We start from the raw sequence: 14898 nt of genomic DNA on the forward strand, positions 1-14898 counted from the left end.
AGGTTGACCAGTTCTTTTGAGTTTTCAAAAAAAAAATAATAATAAAATAGGCTGTTATATAGTTCTGCATTACTAACCTTAAATTCTTGCTGTTAAACAGAATGAACAGGCAGTGTTCTTTTTTTTTTTTTTTTTTATACATAAACATTACTGAAATGGAAAGTTCGCTACAAATAGAAACATGCTTTCCATCCACAGCAGATACGTTACTGTTCTGTGATGGGCAGGAGAGGACGTCAGCTGGAGCTTGGCTGCGGCTGGTTCACGTCAGGTTACCAGCCTTTCAGCTTGCTGTTCGGGAGCGCGCTCTGCACATGCGCAATACGCCACGTAGAGCGGCGGTGACGCGCACCTAGGCACGCTGGCAGGATGCTTTGAACACCATACCGGAAATGGACAGTGCTGCTCTGGCAAAGGACTGAAACGTGCAAAGAAAGGAGCTTTGCGTGTGGTGTGGACGGAAGAGTGCACTGTGACTCCCAGTACAGGCAAGCTTACGTACGGAGAGTGTGCGGTTCTCTAACATTGAAGTATATTGCACACTATACAGTGCAATCCAGCTTCCGGCAAGGCATGCTGGGAGTTGTAGTAAAAAGTTATGAATGACATGTGATGGGTAGGAAATGTATTGTGCAGTTTCATTGGTATTGAATAATTGGACGTTTTAAAAGAAGGCATTTGGGAGGGAGGCATTGTTGCTGCTAATCCAAAACTTCAGAGCACTTAATGGACTGGTGGACAGTTCCAGAAACCAGGACAATGCCAGGATCAGAACTTAGCAGTGATAATTGGCTACTATTCCATTGGTCATTCACAGTTCTAGGTGGAAGTATAAAGTACTAGATGTGAAGTTGTTCTAGGGAGCATTTATTAACAAAATTGTGCCTCGTCAGCAAATTTTCTAAGGCTGTCCCATACATTGTAGAAAAATATATACGTAGATCAGGGAAGTGACAGGGTTAGGAGCGGACATGATTTCATGTTGCAGCAGAGATGTGAGCTCTGAGCATGCGCACTGCTAAGCTCCTCAGCTGTTCCATCACGTATCCGGAGCTGTGAGCATGCGCAGTGGTAAGCTGTTCCATCACGTATCCGGAGCTGTGAGCATGCGCAGTGGTAAGCTGTTCCATCACGTATCCGGAGCTGTGTGCATGCGCAGTGGTAAGCTGTTCCATCACGTATCCGGAGCTGTGTGCATGCGCAGTGGTAAGCTGTTCCATCATGTATCCGGAGCTGTGTGCATGCGCAGTGTTAAGCTGTTCCATCACGTATCTGGACCTGTGAGCATGCGCAGTGGTAAGCTGTTCTATCACGTATCCGGAGCTGTGAGCATGCGCAGTGGTAAGCTGTTCCATCACGTATCCGGAGCTGTGAGCATGCGCAGTGGTAAGCTGTTCCATCATGTATCCGGAGCTGTGTGCATGCGCAGTGGTAAGCTGTTCCATCACGTATCCGGAGCTGTGAGCATGCGCAGTGGTAAGCTGTTCCATCACGTATCCGGAGCTGTGAGCATGCGCAGTGGTAAGCTGTTCCATCACGTATCTGGACCTGTGAGCATGCGCAGTGGTAAGCTGCTCAGCTGTTCCATGACGTATGTGACAGGAAGTGACGATGGTAGGGAATTTTCACGAGGTATGGTTTTTTAACGTTGCACCGTGCTCTGCTCATTCAGAGCTGTCAAAACGAAAAAGGCAAATGTTTATCAACATTGCCAAGGCTGAGCGATAACTGTAAACACAATGCTTTACAATATATCTTTTCGTTCAAAAGAATGAACTTCCGTCTGTAAGTGCCGTTCACATTTGTGCGATGCGGGAACGCTGCGAATATACAGCGTGTTCCCGCATTGCATCCGCACCCCTGGCAGTTCACACTGCCATATGTGATACGCTGGGGTTGTCAATTAAAAGTTAACGTCACCCCAGATCAGATTGCATATTGCAGTGCGATCTGAAAGTTTGCATAGAATCGGATCGCACTAGTGTGAACCACCATGCAATCCGATTCTGCTGCGGACCAAAAAAAGGGTCCTGTGCGTCTTTAGTTAGTGCGATTTAGGTGCGAATTCAGCCATACAAACTGTATGGCTGAATTTGCACCGCACAGAGATCGCATGTAATTTTAGGAGCAGTGCGCTCTGAATTACATGCGATCTCTGTGATGGCACTAAGTGAGGGCAGCTTGGCTACCTTAAAGAATAAACCTTTTTTCTGACACTTGTTGCTTACAAGTTAAAATCCACATTTTTTGCTAGAAAATTACTTAGAACTCCAAACCATATATATATATATATATATATATATATATATATATATATATATATACATATTATAATATAATTTTTTTTTTGTTTAGTGGAGACCCTAGGGAATAAAATGGGGATCGTTGCAATATTTTTTGTCACACCGTATTTGTGCAGCAGTTTTTTTTTTTTTTTTTAAACACAAATTTTTGGGAAAAATACACTTTACTGAATTTAGAAAAACGAAACCATAAAGTAAGCCCAATTTTTTAATATAGTGTGAAAGATGTTATGGTGAGAATTGTGATCTTTGTTCTAAGCAAAAAAAAAAAAAAAAAATCATGATTCTCATTTTATCCAGAATCGTGCAGCTCTACTATGTAACTCAAAACACCTGTTAAGATTTCCTTAGCCTTTCAAAGGTCCATATAAGGCCCCTTTCACACATACGGTCCGTTTTTCAGTTTTTCATCCATCCGTTGACGGATGAAAAACAGACATCAATGCATCTCTATGTAAAAACAGATGCCAATGGATGATCATCCGTTAACATCCGTTTTCATCCGCTTCCGTCAATGTCCGTTTTTTGGAACGGATGAATGCCCTATTTTTCATCCATCAAAAAAACGGATCGTATGAAAAACGGATGTAAACGGACAAACGGTCCGTTTTTCATCCGTTTTTCATCCGTTTTTCATCCGTTTTTCATCCGTTTTTCATCCGTTTTTCATCCGTTTTTCATCCGTTTTTCATCCGTTTTTCATCCGTTTTTTTGCATTGGTAGTGGATGTACAAAAGCGGATGAAAAACTGATACATTTTGACGTGACTGAATTGATGAACTGAACCATTCGTGTGAAAGGGGCCTAAAAAAATATAAAAAAGTGTGAAAAATAAATTCCCACAAGCTGCGCAAAAACACTTCAAAGAAATAGGTGTTCAAATAAATATGTGCAAAAAATAGAATATTGTAAAACAATAACTTATTTTCCGCGCTGTGATGTATATTTTGGTGAAAAAATAAAATATAAACAATGTATAAAACCTGAAGCTGCTGCTCACTAGGTGAAATACCAGAAAAAACTAAAAGCATAAATAGACAGCGCTAACAGGTGACAAAATGTAAATGAATTATAAATATATATAAATGTGCTACAATAATTAATTGGTGCCCTAAAACATTGATGCTCTAAAAAATTGGTACAACCAAAAAGTGTATATATAAACAATACATATATAATAAATACTAAAGTGCTAAGATTAAGTGTCCATAATATAACCATTAAAGTGCAAAGTGATTTGTTAAGGTGCAGTCCAAAAAATGCTTCTTCAACACAAAACTAAAGTGCCAAACAGGTGCTCGAATCCATAAAAGTGCCCAAGTGCTCTTCAGGAAAAAGGCCCCCAATGGGGATGCACTCACCAGATTTTGGGTAAAAATGAGCCTTGAACATGTATAATGTTCCTTGATCGGATCACAGGATCAATGCAGCTACCCTAGCATATGAGATATCCCTCAAACGGATGGATGGATGACAAGCACCTCATAGACTGGCTCCTTAATAATTCGTCTCCTCTCTCTCTCCCATGTGTGTTTCAAATATAAAGAGAGAAGCCGTACATAGTGAAGCCCGTAATATTTATTTAAAACAGAATGGTAAGAATAGTACTCACAATGTATCTTTAAAAAATCGGCAATGAACAGCATTAAACAGCCTAGCACAGTCAATCCTCCAATTTCCGTGTCGCTGCCGGCGTGCGTTCCACGGTGGTTAACAGGAAATGACGCTGCAAAAGCTCCGCTGCCCGGAAGTGCGTCGACGCGTTTCGCCCGCCTTAATGGGCGTTATCAAAGACATCACTTCCGGTAAGGCGGCTTGTGTTTTTATACTTAATTGACTCTACTCGCAGCCAATCGAAGGAGAAAAGGGGGGTGGCATATACTCTATCTATCAACTTCCTGTTGACAGTCTACTAATAAGCGTGTCCCCACGGTGCAAATAGCAACTCGATCCGCAATATTTATTTGGGTGAATAAAATAAATTGATGAATATATGCAAATCTATCGAATATTAAAATCACCACCTCATTTCCTGTTGCCGATAACTTATTATATTGTTAAAAAACTTTAAAATTTATTACACTTCATAAAATTCATAAATACAAATCATACATATCAGCGTTATTCAAACAATCTTATTTGTTAAATAAAACAATTCAAATGAGAAGGTCGATATTTGTAACAAGAATATATATTAATATCTATTATTTACAAAATCCCGAGAAAGAATAAAAAACGAAAAAAATATATAAAAAATATAAAAAATATATAAATTATATATTAAAAAAATGTAAAAAAATTATAGAAATGAAAATAATAATAAATAAAAATTTAATAAAAAATAATAAATATAAATGAAAATAAAAATAAAAATAAAAATAAAAATAAAAATAAAAATAGAAATAAATATAAATATGATAATAAGAAAAAATAATAAAAAATAAAATAAAATAAAATAAAATAAAAATAAAAATAAATAAAAATAAAAATAAAAATAAATAAAAATAAAGATAAAAATAAAGATAAAAATAAAAATGAAAATAAAAATAAAAATAAAAATAAAAATAAAAATAAATATAAATAATAAAAATAAAAATAAAAATAAAAATAAAAAATTTTTACTTCAACAATATGGGATTCAAAATAATCAAAATTATGCCTCAGCCTTAGAAGAAAAAAACAGAGAAGGGGGAAGGGGAGGAAAAGTTTTTTTACCAATTAGACAGAAAACAGTTCAGATCCAATTCTATATTGAGACCCCGGGGCTGTAAGGTCCCGAGGCGATGAATCCATTGAGTTTCATTTTTTGAGATTGCTCTCTTTAGATTACCCCCCCTCCAATGTGGTTCAACCCTATCTATACCACAAAATGCTAGCCCTCTGGGATCACTATTGTGGACCAATCTGAAATGATTGGATACGCTGTGGTGACGAAATCCCTTTTTGATGTTAGTCACATGCTCCCGTAATCTTACTCTGAGTTCTCTCGTTGTTCTACCCACGTACTGTAGCCCACATGGGCACGTCAACAGATACGTTACATGGGTAGATGAACACGTGATAAACTTGTCTATGGTATACTGTTTCCCATCGACAAGGGACCTAAATTCAGAGGTTTTGCGTTTCCTATGCCTCGAAGTTTTACATATTGCACATCTTCCACAGCTAAAATAACCGACTTGATCTAAAAATGTACATGTTTTAACTGGAGGGTTTACCACATTATGCGCCAGTTTCAATCTTAAAGTGCTTGGTTTAGTATAGACGAATTTAGGCCTTGAAGGTAAAATCGTTTTTAAAATGTCGTCCTTTAAAAGCAATGGCCAATGTTTTTTTATAATGTGTTCTACTTGTTTATATTGCCTAGTGAAACCTGTCATAAAAGCCAAACCATAGTTGTTAGAATGATTTGAATCTTTTGTTTTATCCTTCAACAGCTCTTTCCTATCAATCCTCCTGATGCTTTCTTTGGTGTTGATAAGTTCCTTGGAGTTGTAACCTTTTTCTTCAAATCTTTTTATTAACAAATTGGCTTGCTGATCGTAGTCTTCTTCCCGGTCACAGTTCCGTCTTACTCTGAGCAGTTGGCTCTTAGGCACAGAGCTAAGCCACTTGGGGTGATGGCAACTCCCCGTTGGAATATAACCATTTCTATCAACATCTTTGAAATAGGTCCGTGTAAAAAGTTTTCCTTCAAATTTAAAAATCTCCAGATCTAAAAAGTGGATGGATTGGTTTCCTATATTTTCAGAGAAGGAAATGCCATATTTATTTCTTCCCATGGACTCCAAGAAAGCCCTGAGAGAGTCATGGTTCCCATTCCACACCATAATTATATCGTCTATATATCTGTAGTAGAGTTTCAGATGAGCTGATTGACTTTTAAGGATGGTCTCTTCTTCCCACTTCCTCATAAAGATGTTGGCTATGGATGGCGCATACTTTGCCCCCATAGCCACACCCCTTTTTTGCCTGTAGAATTTCTTATTGTGCCAGAAGAAGTTGTGGCTCATGGCTAAATCAAGGGCCTGAAGCAAGAATTCTTTCTGTTTTTTCTTTATCTGGGTTGTATCAAGGACCCATTTAGCAGCCTCCAATGCATGTGTTTGCTGTATATTCGTGTACAGTGAGTTCACGTCTACACTCACAAGCAAATCATCTTCTTCAATTTCCAACCCATTAAGGATCCCCATTAGGTGTTTGCTGTCCCTCAAGTAGGCCTTCCCTTGCTGGGCCAACGGTTGGAAAAAACAATCCAGATATTCACCTACCCGGGAGAACAAGGAGTCAACTCCGCTTACTATAGGTCTCCCAGGGGGTTTTTTGTTGTTTTTGTGAATTTTTGGGAGCTGGTAAATAACCGGAACCCTCGGTGCATCTGGTATTAAATATCTACTTTCTCTCTTGTTTAAAATCTCATCTTTAGTGGCTTTCTTGATCAGTTTTGTTAATTTGGCTTTGTAGAGGTTACTAGGATTCCTTCTTAACTCTTCATATGTTTCTGTATCATTAACCAACCTATCTAGTTCGTCTAGATAATCTTGTTTATTTAAAACCACCAAACCTCCTCCTTTGTCAGCAGGCCTGATTACTATATTTTTCTTGTTCTCAAGTAATTTCAGGCCTTTCTCTACATCTCTCTTTCTTCTGGAGGGGCGGGCTTTTAATTTATCCAAGTCGTTTTCTACTAAAACTTTAAAAACATCTAAAAACTGATTATTTTTGGGCTTGGGGTTAAAAACAGAATTATTTCTTAATTGCGTGTGCGCATATTCTTCCGATCTTGTGTCTCCCTTAGGAGGATTCTTTGCATAATGCTTTTTAATGTTGATCTTACGAATAAATTTTTGGAGGTCTATAATTTTTTTACATTTTTTTAATATATAATTTATATATTTTTTATATTTTTTATATATTTTTTTCGTTTTTTATTCTTTCTCGGGATTTTGTAAATAATAGATATTAATATATATTCTTGTTACAAATATCGACCTTCTCATTTGAATTGTTTTATTTAACAAATAAGATTGTTTGAATAACGCTGATATGTATGATTTGTATTTATGAATTTTATGAAGTGTAATAAATTTTAAAGTTTTTTAACAATATAATAAGTTATCGGCAACAGGAAATGAGGTGGTGATTTTAATATTCGATAGATTTGCATATATTCATCAATTTATTTTATTCACCCAAATAAATATTGCGGATCGAGTTGCTATTTGCACCGTGGGGACACGCTTAATAGTAGACTGTCAACAGGAAGTTGATAGATAGAGTATATGCCACCCCCCTTTTCTCCTTCGATTGGCTGCGAGTAGAGTCAATTAAGTATAAAAACACAAGCCGCCTTACCGGAAGTGATGTCTTTGATAACGCCCATTAAGGCGGGCGAAACGCGTCGACGCACTTCCGGGCAGCGGAGCTTTTGCAGCGTCATTTCCTGTTAACCACCGTGGAACGCACGCCGGCAGCGACACGGAAATTGGAGGATTGACTGTGCTAGGCTGTTTAATGCTGTTCATTGCCGATTTTTTAAAGATACATTGTGAGTACTATTCTTACCATTCTGTTTTAAATAAATATTACGGGCTTCACTATGTACGGCTTCTCTCTTTATATTTGAAACACACATGGGAGAGAGAGAGGAGACGAATTATTAAGGAGCCAGTCTATGAGGTGCTTGTCATCCATCCATCCGTTTGAGGGATATCTCATATGCTAGGGTAGCTGCATTGATCCTGTGATCCGATCAAGGAACATTATACATGTTCAAGGCTCATTTTTACCCAAAATCTGGTGAGTGCATCCCCATTGGGGGCCTTTTTCCTGAAGAGCACTTGGGCACTTTTATGGATTCGAGCACCTGTTTGGCACTTTAGTTTTGTGTTGAAGAAGCATTTTTTGGACTGCACCTTAACAAATCACTTTGCACTTTAATGGTTATATTATGGACACTTAATCTTAGCACTTTAGTATTTATTATATATGTATTGTTTATATATACACTTTTTGGTTGTACCAATTTTTTAGAGCATCAATGTTTTAGGGCACCAATTAATTATTGTAGCACATTTATATATATTTATAATTCATTTACATTTTGTCACCTGTTAGCGCTGTCTATTTATGCTTTTAGTTAAAAAATAGAATATTGCAACAAATAATCATAAAAAATAAACACATATAACGGGGAATTGTGCACAAAATAAATAACATAAAGTCCATTAATCAAATGTGCTAAAGTAGTGACAGGTGTGAAGACAGGAGCTCCGTGCTGAATGTTGGACACCACTTAAATCCACCTGCGTGATCCATCTCCCATCAGCTGGTAACTCGCCCCATTTGCATGGTCAGGGCTACAAGCGCAATGACAAAACACTGTTCAGTGTAGGGGTCCTCCTTAAATGATATCTCCTCTTGCATGTACATATAGGGAAAGACAAAGGGGAATCCACTAGCGCAATACAGTTTTAAAACTCCAATTTTTATTGTTAAAACATATTGGCTGCACTCACATAAACCAAAATCAACAGCGCATGTAAAATATGGGGCTTGGGGTGTTCACCCACATCCTCACTAACTCACGAACTGCCACCACTTCACCCATTCTTCTCCGGCCTGCCGTGTAGCCACGCCCTATGTTTCGCCATTCCGACTTTGTCAAAGGGGTGTGATTTAGCACGAGAGCTATCCTATTCTCATTTTCAATGGTCTCTGTCTGGTTCAGTAGGTTACACAATTATGGGGAAGACTGCTGACTTGAAAATTGCCCAGAAGACAGTCATTGACACCCTCCGCAAGCAGGGTAAATCACAAACGCTCATTGATAAAGAAGCTGGCTGTTCAGAGTGCTGTATCCAAGCATATCAATGGAAAGTTGAGTGGAAGGAAAAAGTGTGGTAGAAAAAAGGTGCACAGGCAACAGGGACAACCGCAGAGAGGATTGTGAAGCAAAGGCTTTTCAAGAATTCAGGGGGAGGGGCGATTCACAAGGAGTGGACTACGGCTGGTGTCAGTGCTTCAAGAGCCACCACACACAGATGTATCCAGGACATGGGGTACAACTGTCGCATTCCTTGGGTCAAGCCACTCCTGAACCAGAGACATTGTCAGAAGCGTCTTACCTGGGCTAAGGAGAAAAAGGACTAGACTGTTGCTCAGTGGTCCGGAGTCCTCTCTTCTAATGAAAATACATTATGCATTTTCACTTGAAAATCAAGGTCCCAGAGTGTGGAGAAAGAGTGGAGAGGCACAGAATCCAAGTTGAATGAGTTCCAGTGTAAAGTTTATACAGTTAGTGATGATTTAGGGAGCCATGTCATCTGCTGGTATTGGTCCACTGTGTTTTATTAAGTTATTTATTGAAGTCACCACAGGTCTCTACCAGGAAATTCTAGAGCTCTTCATGCGTTCACCTGCTGACCAGCTTTATGGAAATGCTAAATTCATTTTTCAGCAGGACTTGGCACCTGTCCACAATACAATACCTGGTTTAATGATCATGGTATCACTGTGCTTGATTGGCCAGCAAATTTGCCTGACCTAAACCCCATAGAGAATCTGTGGGGTATTGTCAACAGAAAGATGAGACACCTGACCCAGCAATGCAAATTAGCTGAAGGCCGCTATCAAAGCAACCTGGGCTTCCATAACACCTCAGCAGTGCCACAGGCTGATTGACTCCATGCCACATTGATGCAGTAAGGAATGCAAAAGGAGCCCCGACCAAGTATTGAGTGCATACTATACTGTACATAGATAAACTTTTCAGTAAGTCAACATTGCTGTATTAAAAAATCCTTTTATTTTATTGGTCTTATGTAATTTAATTTTCTGAGATACTGAATTTTGTGTTTTCACTGTAAGCCATAATCATCAAAAATAAAATAAGGAAATGCTTGAAATATATCACTGTGTGTGTAATGAATCTATATGATGCGAGTTTCACTTTTTTAAGTTTAATAACTGAAATACATTTAACTTTTTAGAGATATTCTAAAATGTTGAGTTGCACCTGTACTTACCTATTTTCAGGCCACTCCAGTCCAGTGATGTGATTGGGTTCTCTGTGTTAACCAGTGGCAGCTGGAGAGAAGAGTGTGCATCAACAACGGTGAGTAAACCCTGGAGTGGAGACGTCATCCATAGACCTCTTCAATGGTCTATCTGTTGTTGACACTCCCTCATCTTCTCTGTAGCTGGTGCTGGCTGATACAGGGGAGCGGGATCATGTGACCAGAGGCGTCTGAAAACAGGTAGGAACATACATCTTTCTTATACAGAATAATAAACATAGGTTTAAGGAGGGGGGAGGGGACACTTTTAAAAGTAGTTAGGATCAAGCTGGAATTCCACTTTAAAATCTAAATATTGTATTTTTTTTTTTTTTTTATCAGTCGGCACAAAGAATTTTACTTTTACTGTGAAGTTTCTTTTGTGCTGATGCCAGCTGTCATAGTAGACATCTTCAGTCCTCTGCCACCCACCTGGATGTTGGTGCCAATTGCTCCTGCTGCTGTCAAATGCTGTAAGGAGGGACTGGGTGGTGGCACCGAACTGCGCTGTATGTGTCAGTAGACACACACAGCCCCACTCAGAAACAAGCCCCTAAGTGTTCCACCATAGGAAGCGGGCTCCTATTGGGGAGGGGGGCGCACTGAGAAGAGTAGCTAAGAGCACCAGCAGGATACCCCAGAAGGAGAGTTTAGTGGGCATTCTAAGGAATGCTATTTATAGAACACTATCGGGCCTATTTATATCACCCGTATTTTCTCCAATACAGTGACGGCTGCCCCAGGAGGCTCCTTTTCGCTTGCAGTGTCCTATGGAGCTGTCTTTGTATGCTCCGACTATAGCGGTGTCTCCCCACAGTACTTACACCGAGAGAAACCTAAAGCCCTGTAGCCTAGGATGGCAACGCATTCCCCTGCTTCCTTTTCCAAGATAACAAACTTGTTGGATACTGCACTGATAACTCTTTCCTGTGAAGACTAGAAATTCCGAAAAGCAGCCCCGAGAGAGTAGGAGCCGGCAGCATTGATAGTTGTAAATTGCAAGTGCTGGTGTAAGAATTTTAACAAATCATTTACTGGGGAATGTTTATTTTAAACACTGAGGGTACTTTAAATATATGTATATATTTTCGCAATGAATTGTAAGGGACTTTACATTGTCCTGTTAGACTGTACAGTCAGCCAGATGCCCCCTGCTGTGGTTAAAGAAGATCTAACACCTAACTTGGATGTCTTCTTTTTAGATTGTTAAAGGACTTTGTAATATAATATAAACAGTTATGTTTTATTTTCATGAAATGCAGTTTTCTCCCTTTTTATTTATTTATTTATTTTTATTTTTTGGTGCTGCAGATCTTTTCCAGCTATTTTTTTAGCCACTTTTTGTACACATTGCCTTAGGCTGGCCATAGACTAATCAAAATCCGGCCAGTTCCTGTTGATTTTCAATCCATCCTATGAGCAGGCTGGTTATACTGAAGTCGATCTATTGATCACTGTCAGAATACAATAGTGCAGCAGGAGGGATTTCCCTAACAGTCAGTGTTGATGTGGAAATCAAACAATTTTCTTTCCTTCAACCTGTGATTAAAGGAAAGAAAATTGCTTCATGTGTGACTTACTTTACTCTAGTGATGGCTATATAGAAACATATAGAAACATAGAATGTGTCGGCAGATAAGAACCATTTGGCCCATCTAGTCTGCCCAATATATCTGAATCCTATGAATAGTCCCTGGCCCTATCTTGTATGAAGGATAGCCTTATGCCTATCCCATGCATGCTTAAACTCCTTCACTGTATTTGCAGCTACCACTTCTGCAGGAAGGTTATTCCATGCATCCACTACTCTCTCAGTAAAGTAATACTTCCTCATATTACTTTTAAACCTTTGCCCCTCTAATTTAAAACTGTGTCCTCTTGTGGTAGTATATAACCTTGCTCTGGGCCACCAGATTTCTGACAGTGACAAAAGACCATGCCTGTGCAGTCTTTGCGTTAGCTTGTCTTGTTTTTCCGATCTGGGATGCATGTTGTAGGTGACAACACAGTATCGCAATAGGGAGGCAGTTGTTGCCCCATAACAGGAAGTGCATTAACAAAGATCTCCATGGCAGGTTGGTTTTAGTTTAATTTAAAGCTGGATATTTTAAAGATGAAAAACAACCTTAAAGCGGAGTTCCGGGCACAGATGTCATTTTTCAATAAGCATACCCCTGGGACAGTCAGGGCTAGCACATTCCACAATGGCTAGCCTCTGATCTGTCCCGGTTCGCACTTACCTTTTAGAAGAAATACTTACTTATAAAATTTCTTCCACAGCGTTTCCATCTCTCTTGTGGGCAGCTGAAGCCGGCGCGGTCCTCTTCTGCGTCTTCTTCTGCGTCTTCTTCTCCCAGAATGCGCCGCACCGGCCCCTCTAGTCACTTCCGGTGCGGCGGCGCATTCCTAAACAGCTTCTGGGCATGCCCAGAAGCTGTTTAGCAGGGGAATGCGGCGTCGCCCGGAAATGACGTGGGGGGCCGGTGCCGTCGCATTGATTCCTGGGAGCTATGATGTTCAGCTCCCAGGAATCATCGCGAGGCAGGAAGTGACGGGGTGAGCCGCGGCTCCGAGGGAGGAAGTACCCTGAGGTGAGTATTTACGATCTACAATTACAAGGTGAGTTTTAAAAAAAACAAAAAACATAACTATCCAATTCCTTTTCAGGTTATCCAGAACTAGCGGATGGGCACAAAAAAAAAACATCGATTTTGTGCCCGGAACTCCGCTTTAAACATCACATTGAAATGTTAAACTTTTATACGATTTTATTTAATTATAGAGGATTGATGTAGAACCAGCAGTTTGCACAGTACTTTACAAAATAGAAACAGTAGAGTTGAAAAAGAAGAGGGTTAGGAGGACCCTCCTTTTGAGAGCGTATGATCTTAGTTATTGGCTCTTGATTTATTTTAAAACAAAAAAGCTTTGTCATCTCCCCACCCAAAGCCTGTGATTGGATAGTGATGAACAGCAGCAGTTCACTCCGTTATTCACTTTCTTTTGAACTGTCAGCATGTTTTTGTCTTCACATATGTATGCAGTACAGTGGGTTTCGAGGAAAGATACCAGGTCAAATTTGGGTACATGCATTCAAAATGACATTTTAATGACTATATTCACGTGAAGTTCTGCTTTAAACATGTGGAAAGAAGCCTTAAGCTGCATTGCTGGTTGAATAGAAGACTATATAATAATCATATGCAAAGACTCATAATGTTACAAAATACAAAACCACTATTCATTCTCCTTAAGTGTATTTCTTTTTGTCTTTAGACTTGGGAAAAGGAACTGCTGCTGAATTGTCTTTTGCCTTTACATGGCTGAAGGATCTCGAGATTTTCCTTCTGTTGTGGACCGTTATTTTACACGGTGGTACAAAGCAGGTAAGGCTTAAATGATGATCTTAGAATGACACTTTTTCCCCGCTGCTGATGTTTCCTTAAAGTGACTGTAAACCTCAGACATGAAATCTGAACAAACCATATATTTCTAGTGTTTACTTGCCCCTTTAGAAAACACTGAGTGTCTTTTTTTCTCTCTAATGCCTTGTTCCTTTATCAGCATGAGTCACTTCTGACAAATGTTCCTGATACAATAAATTGAAAGGTGATGGGGGAGTAGAGCTGCAGCACACAGCCTGTGATCCTTGGCTCGGCATTGATTCTGTGTAGTGTATGAAGAGATGTGTGTTCCTCCAATCAGGGCTTAGAGCCCTTCTTCCATAGCTGTGAAGTGTGTGAATTCAGATCCCCGCCCCCTGCTTTGTGCTGCTGAGAGATGCTAACAGATTCTGTGTCATTTCTGTTTCTTAGAAGACTGTAGAGAAGATATGGCTGCAGATAAACATGTACAACTTATGTAGGAGGATTTTTTTCTCTCTGTATCATCTGAGGCTAGTCACTTCACTGGGTATATGTGAGGGTTTTCAACCACTTGCCATTTGGCCATTGTATAAAAGTAGGCAGACGACTCAATCCTTAGGGCCGGAGTTCATTTTAAAGTGGCTGCCGCTCGTACACACCCTCTAGAGTCAGCATATCAGAACAGGGTACAGGGCCAAATAGGTCCTACATGTAAACAAAGGCTGCATGTTCCACAGTGGTCAGCTGTGAGTGGAAACAGTATATCTTACAGTATTCAGAGCAGCCAGCCTGTGCATCCCGTGTCCTTGATCGCTGGCCACTCAAATAGTGTCATCATGCCAACGCAGCCAGCCAGTGTTCCTGAAAGCCACCACACCAGTGCAGTATCCCTGATCACCAGCACACCAGTCACAGTATCTCCATACCAGCAATAGTATTCCTGATTGCTACCACACCAGTGACAGTGCAGCCATCAACAGGGCCCTGATCGCTACCACATCAATGCAGTGTCCCCAGAGCCAGTGCAGCCAGTTACCGTGATCATGACCACCACCACACTAGTGCTGTGTTACCTCTGCCTGTGCTGCACCTGGTCTGTTAACTGACCACATCTCTGCCTTACATCTAATCTGACCAATCTCAATGTCCGACTGACTACTTTCCTGCAAATAC

At 39.8% G+C, this 14898-nt stretch overlaps 1 protein-coding gene across 1 annotated transcript in view; it reads left to right on the forward strand.

Moving 5' to 3' along the window:
- The first annotated feature begins 348 nt into the window (after positions 1-348).
- Positions 349-14898, forward strand: part of ABITRAM (actin binding transcription modulator) — a 62239-nt gene continuing 47689 nt past the window's right edge. Inside the window, exons 1-2 of the mRNA XM_082259867.1 lie at positions 349-472; positions 13637-13746. Coding sequence (XP_082115993.1) covers positions 13680-13746 — 67 coding nt within the window. The 5' untranslated portion in view covers positions 349-472; positions 13637-13679. The remainder of the gene's footprint in view (positions 473-13636; positions 13747-14898) is intronic.

Source organism: Pelophylax lessonae, assembly GCF_965119305.1.
Source record: "Pelophylax lessonae genome assembly, chromosome: 5".
NCBI classification, from domain to species: Eukaryota; Metazoa; Chordata; class Amphibia; order Anura; family Ranidae; genus Pelophylax; species Pelophylax lessonae.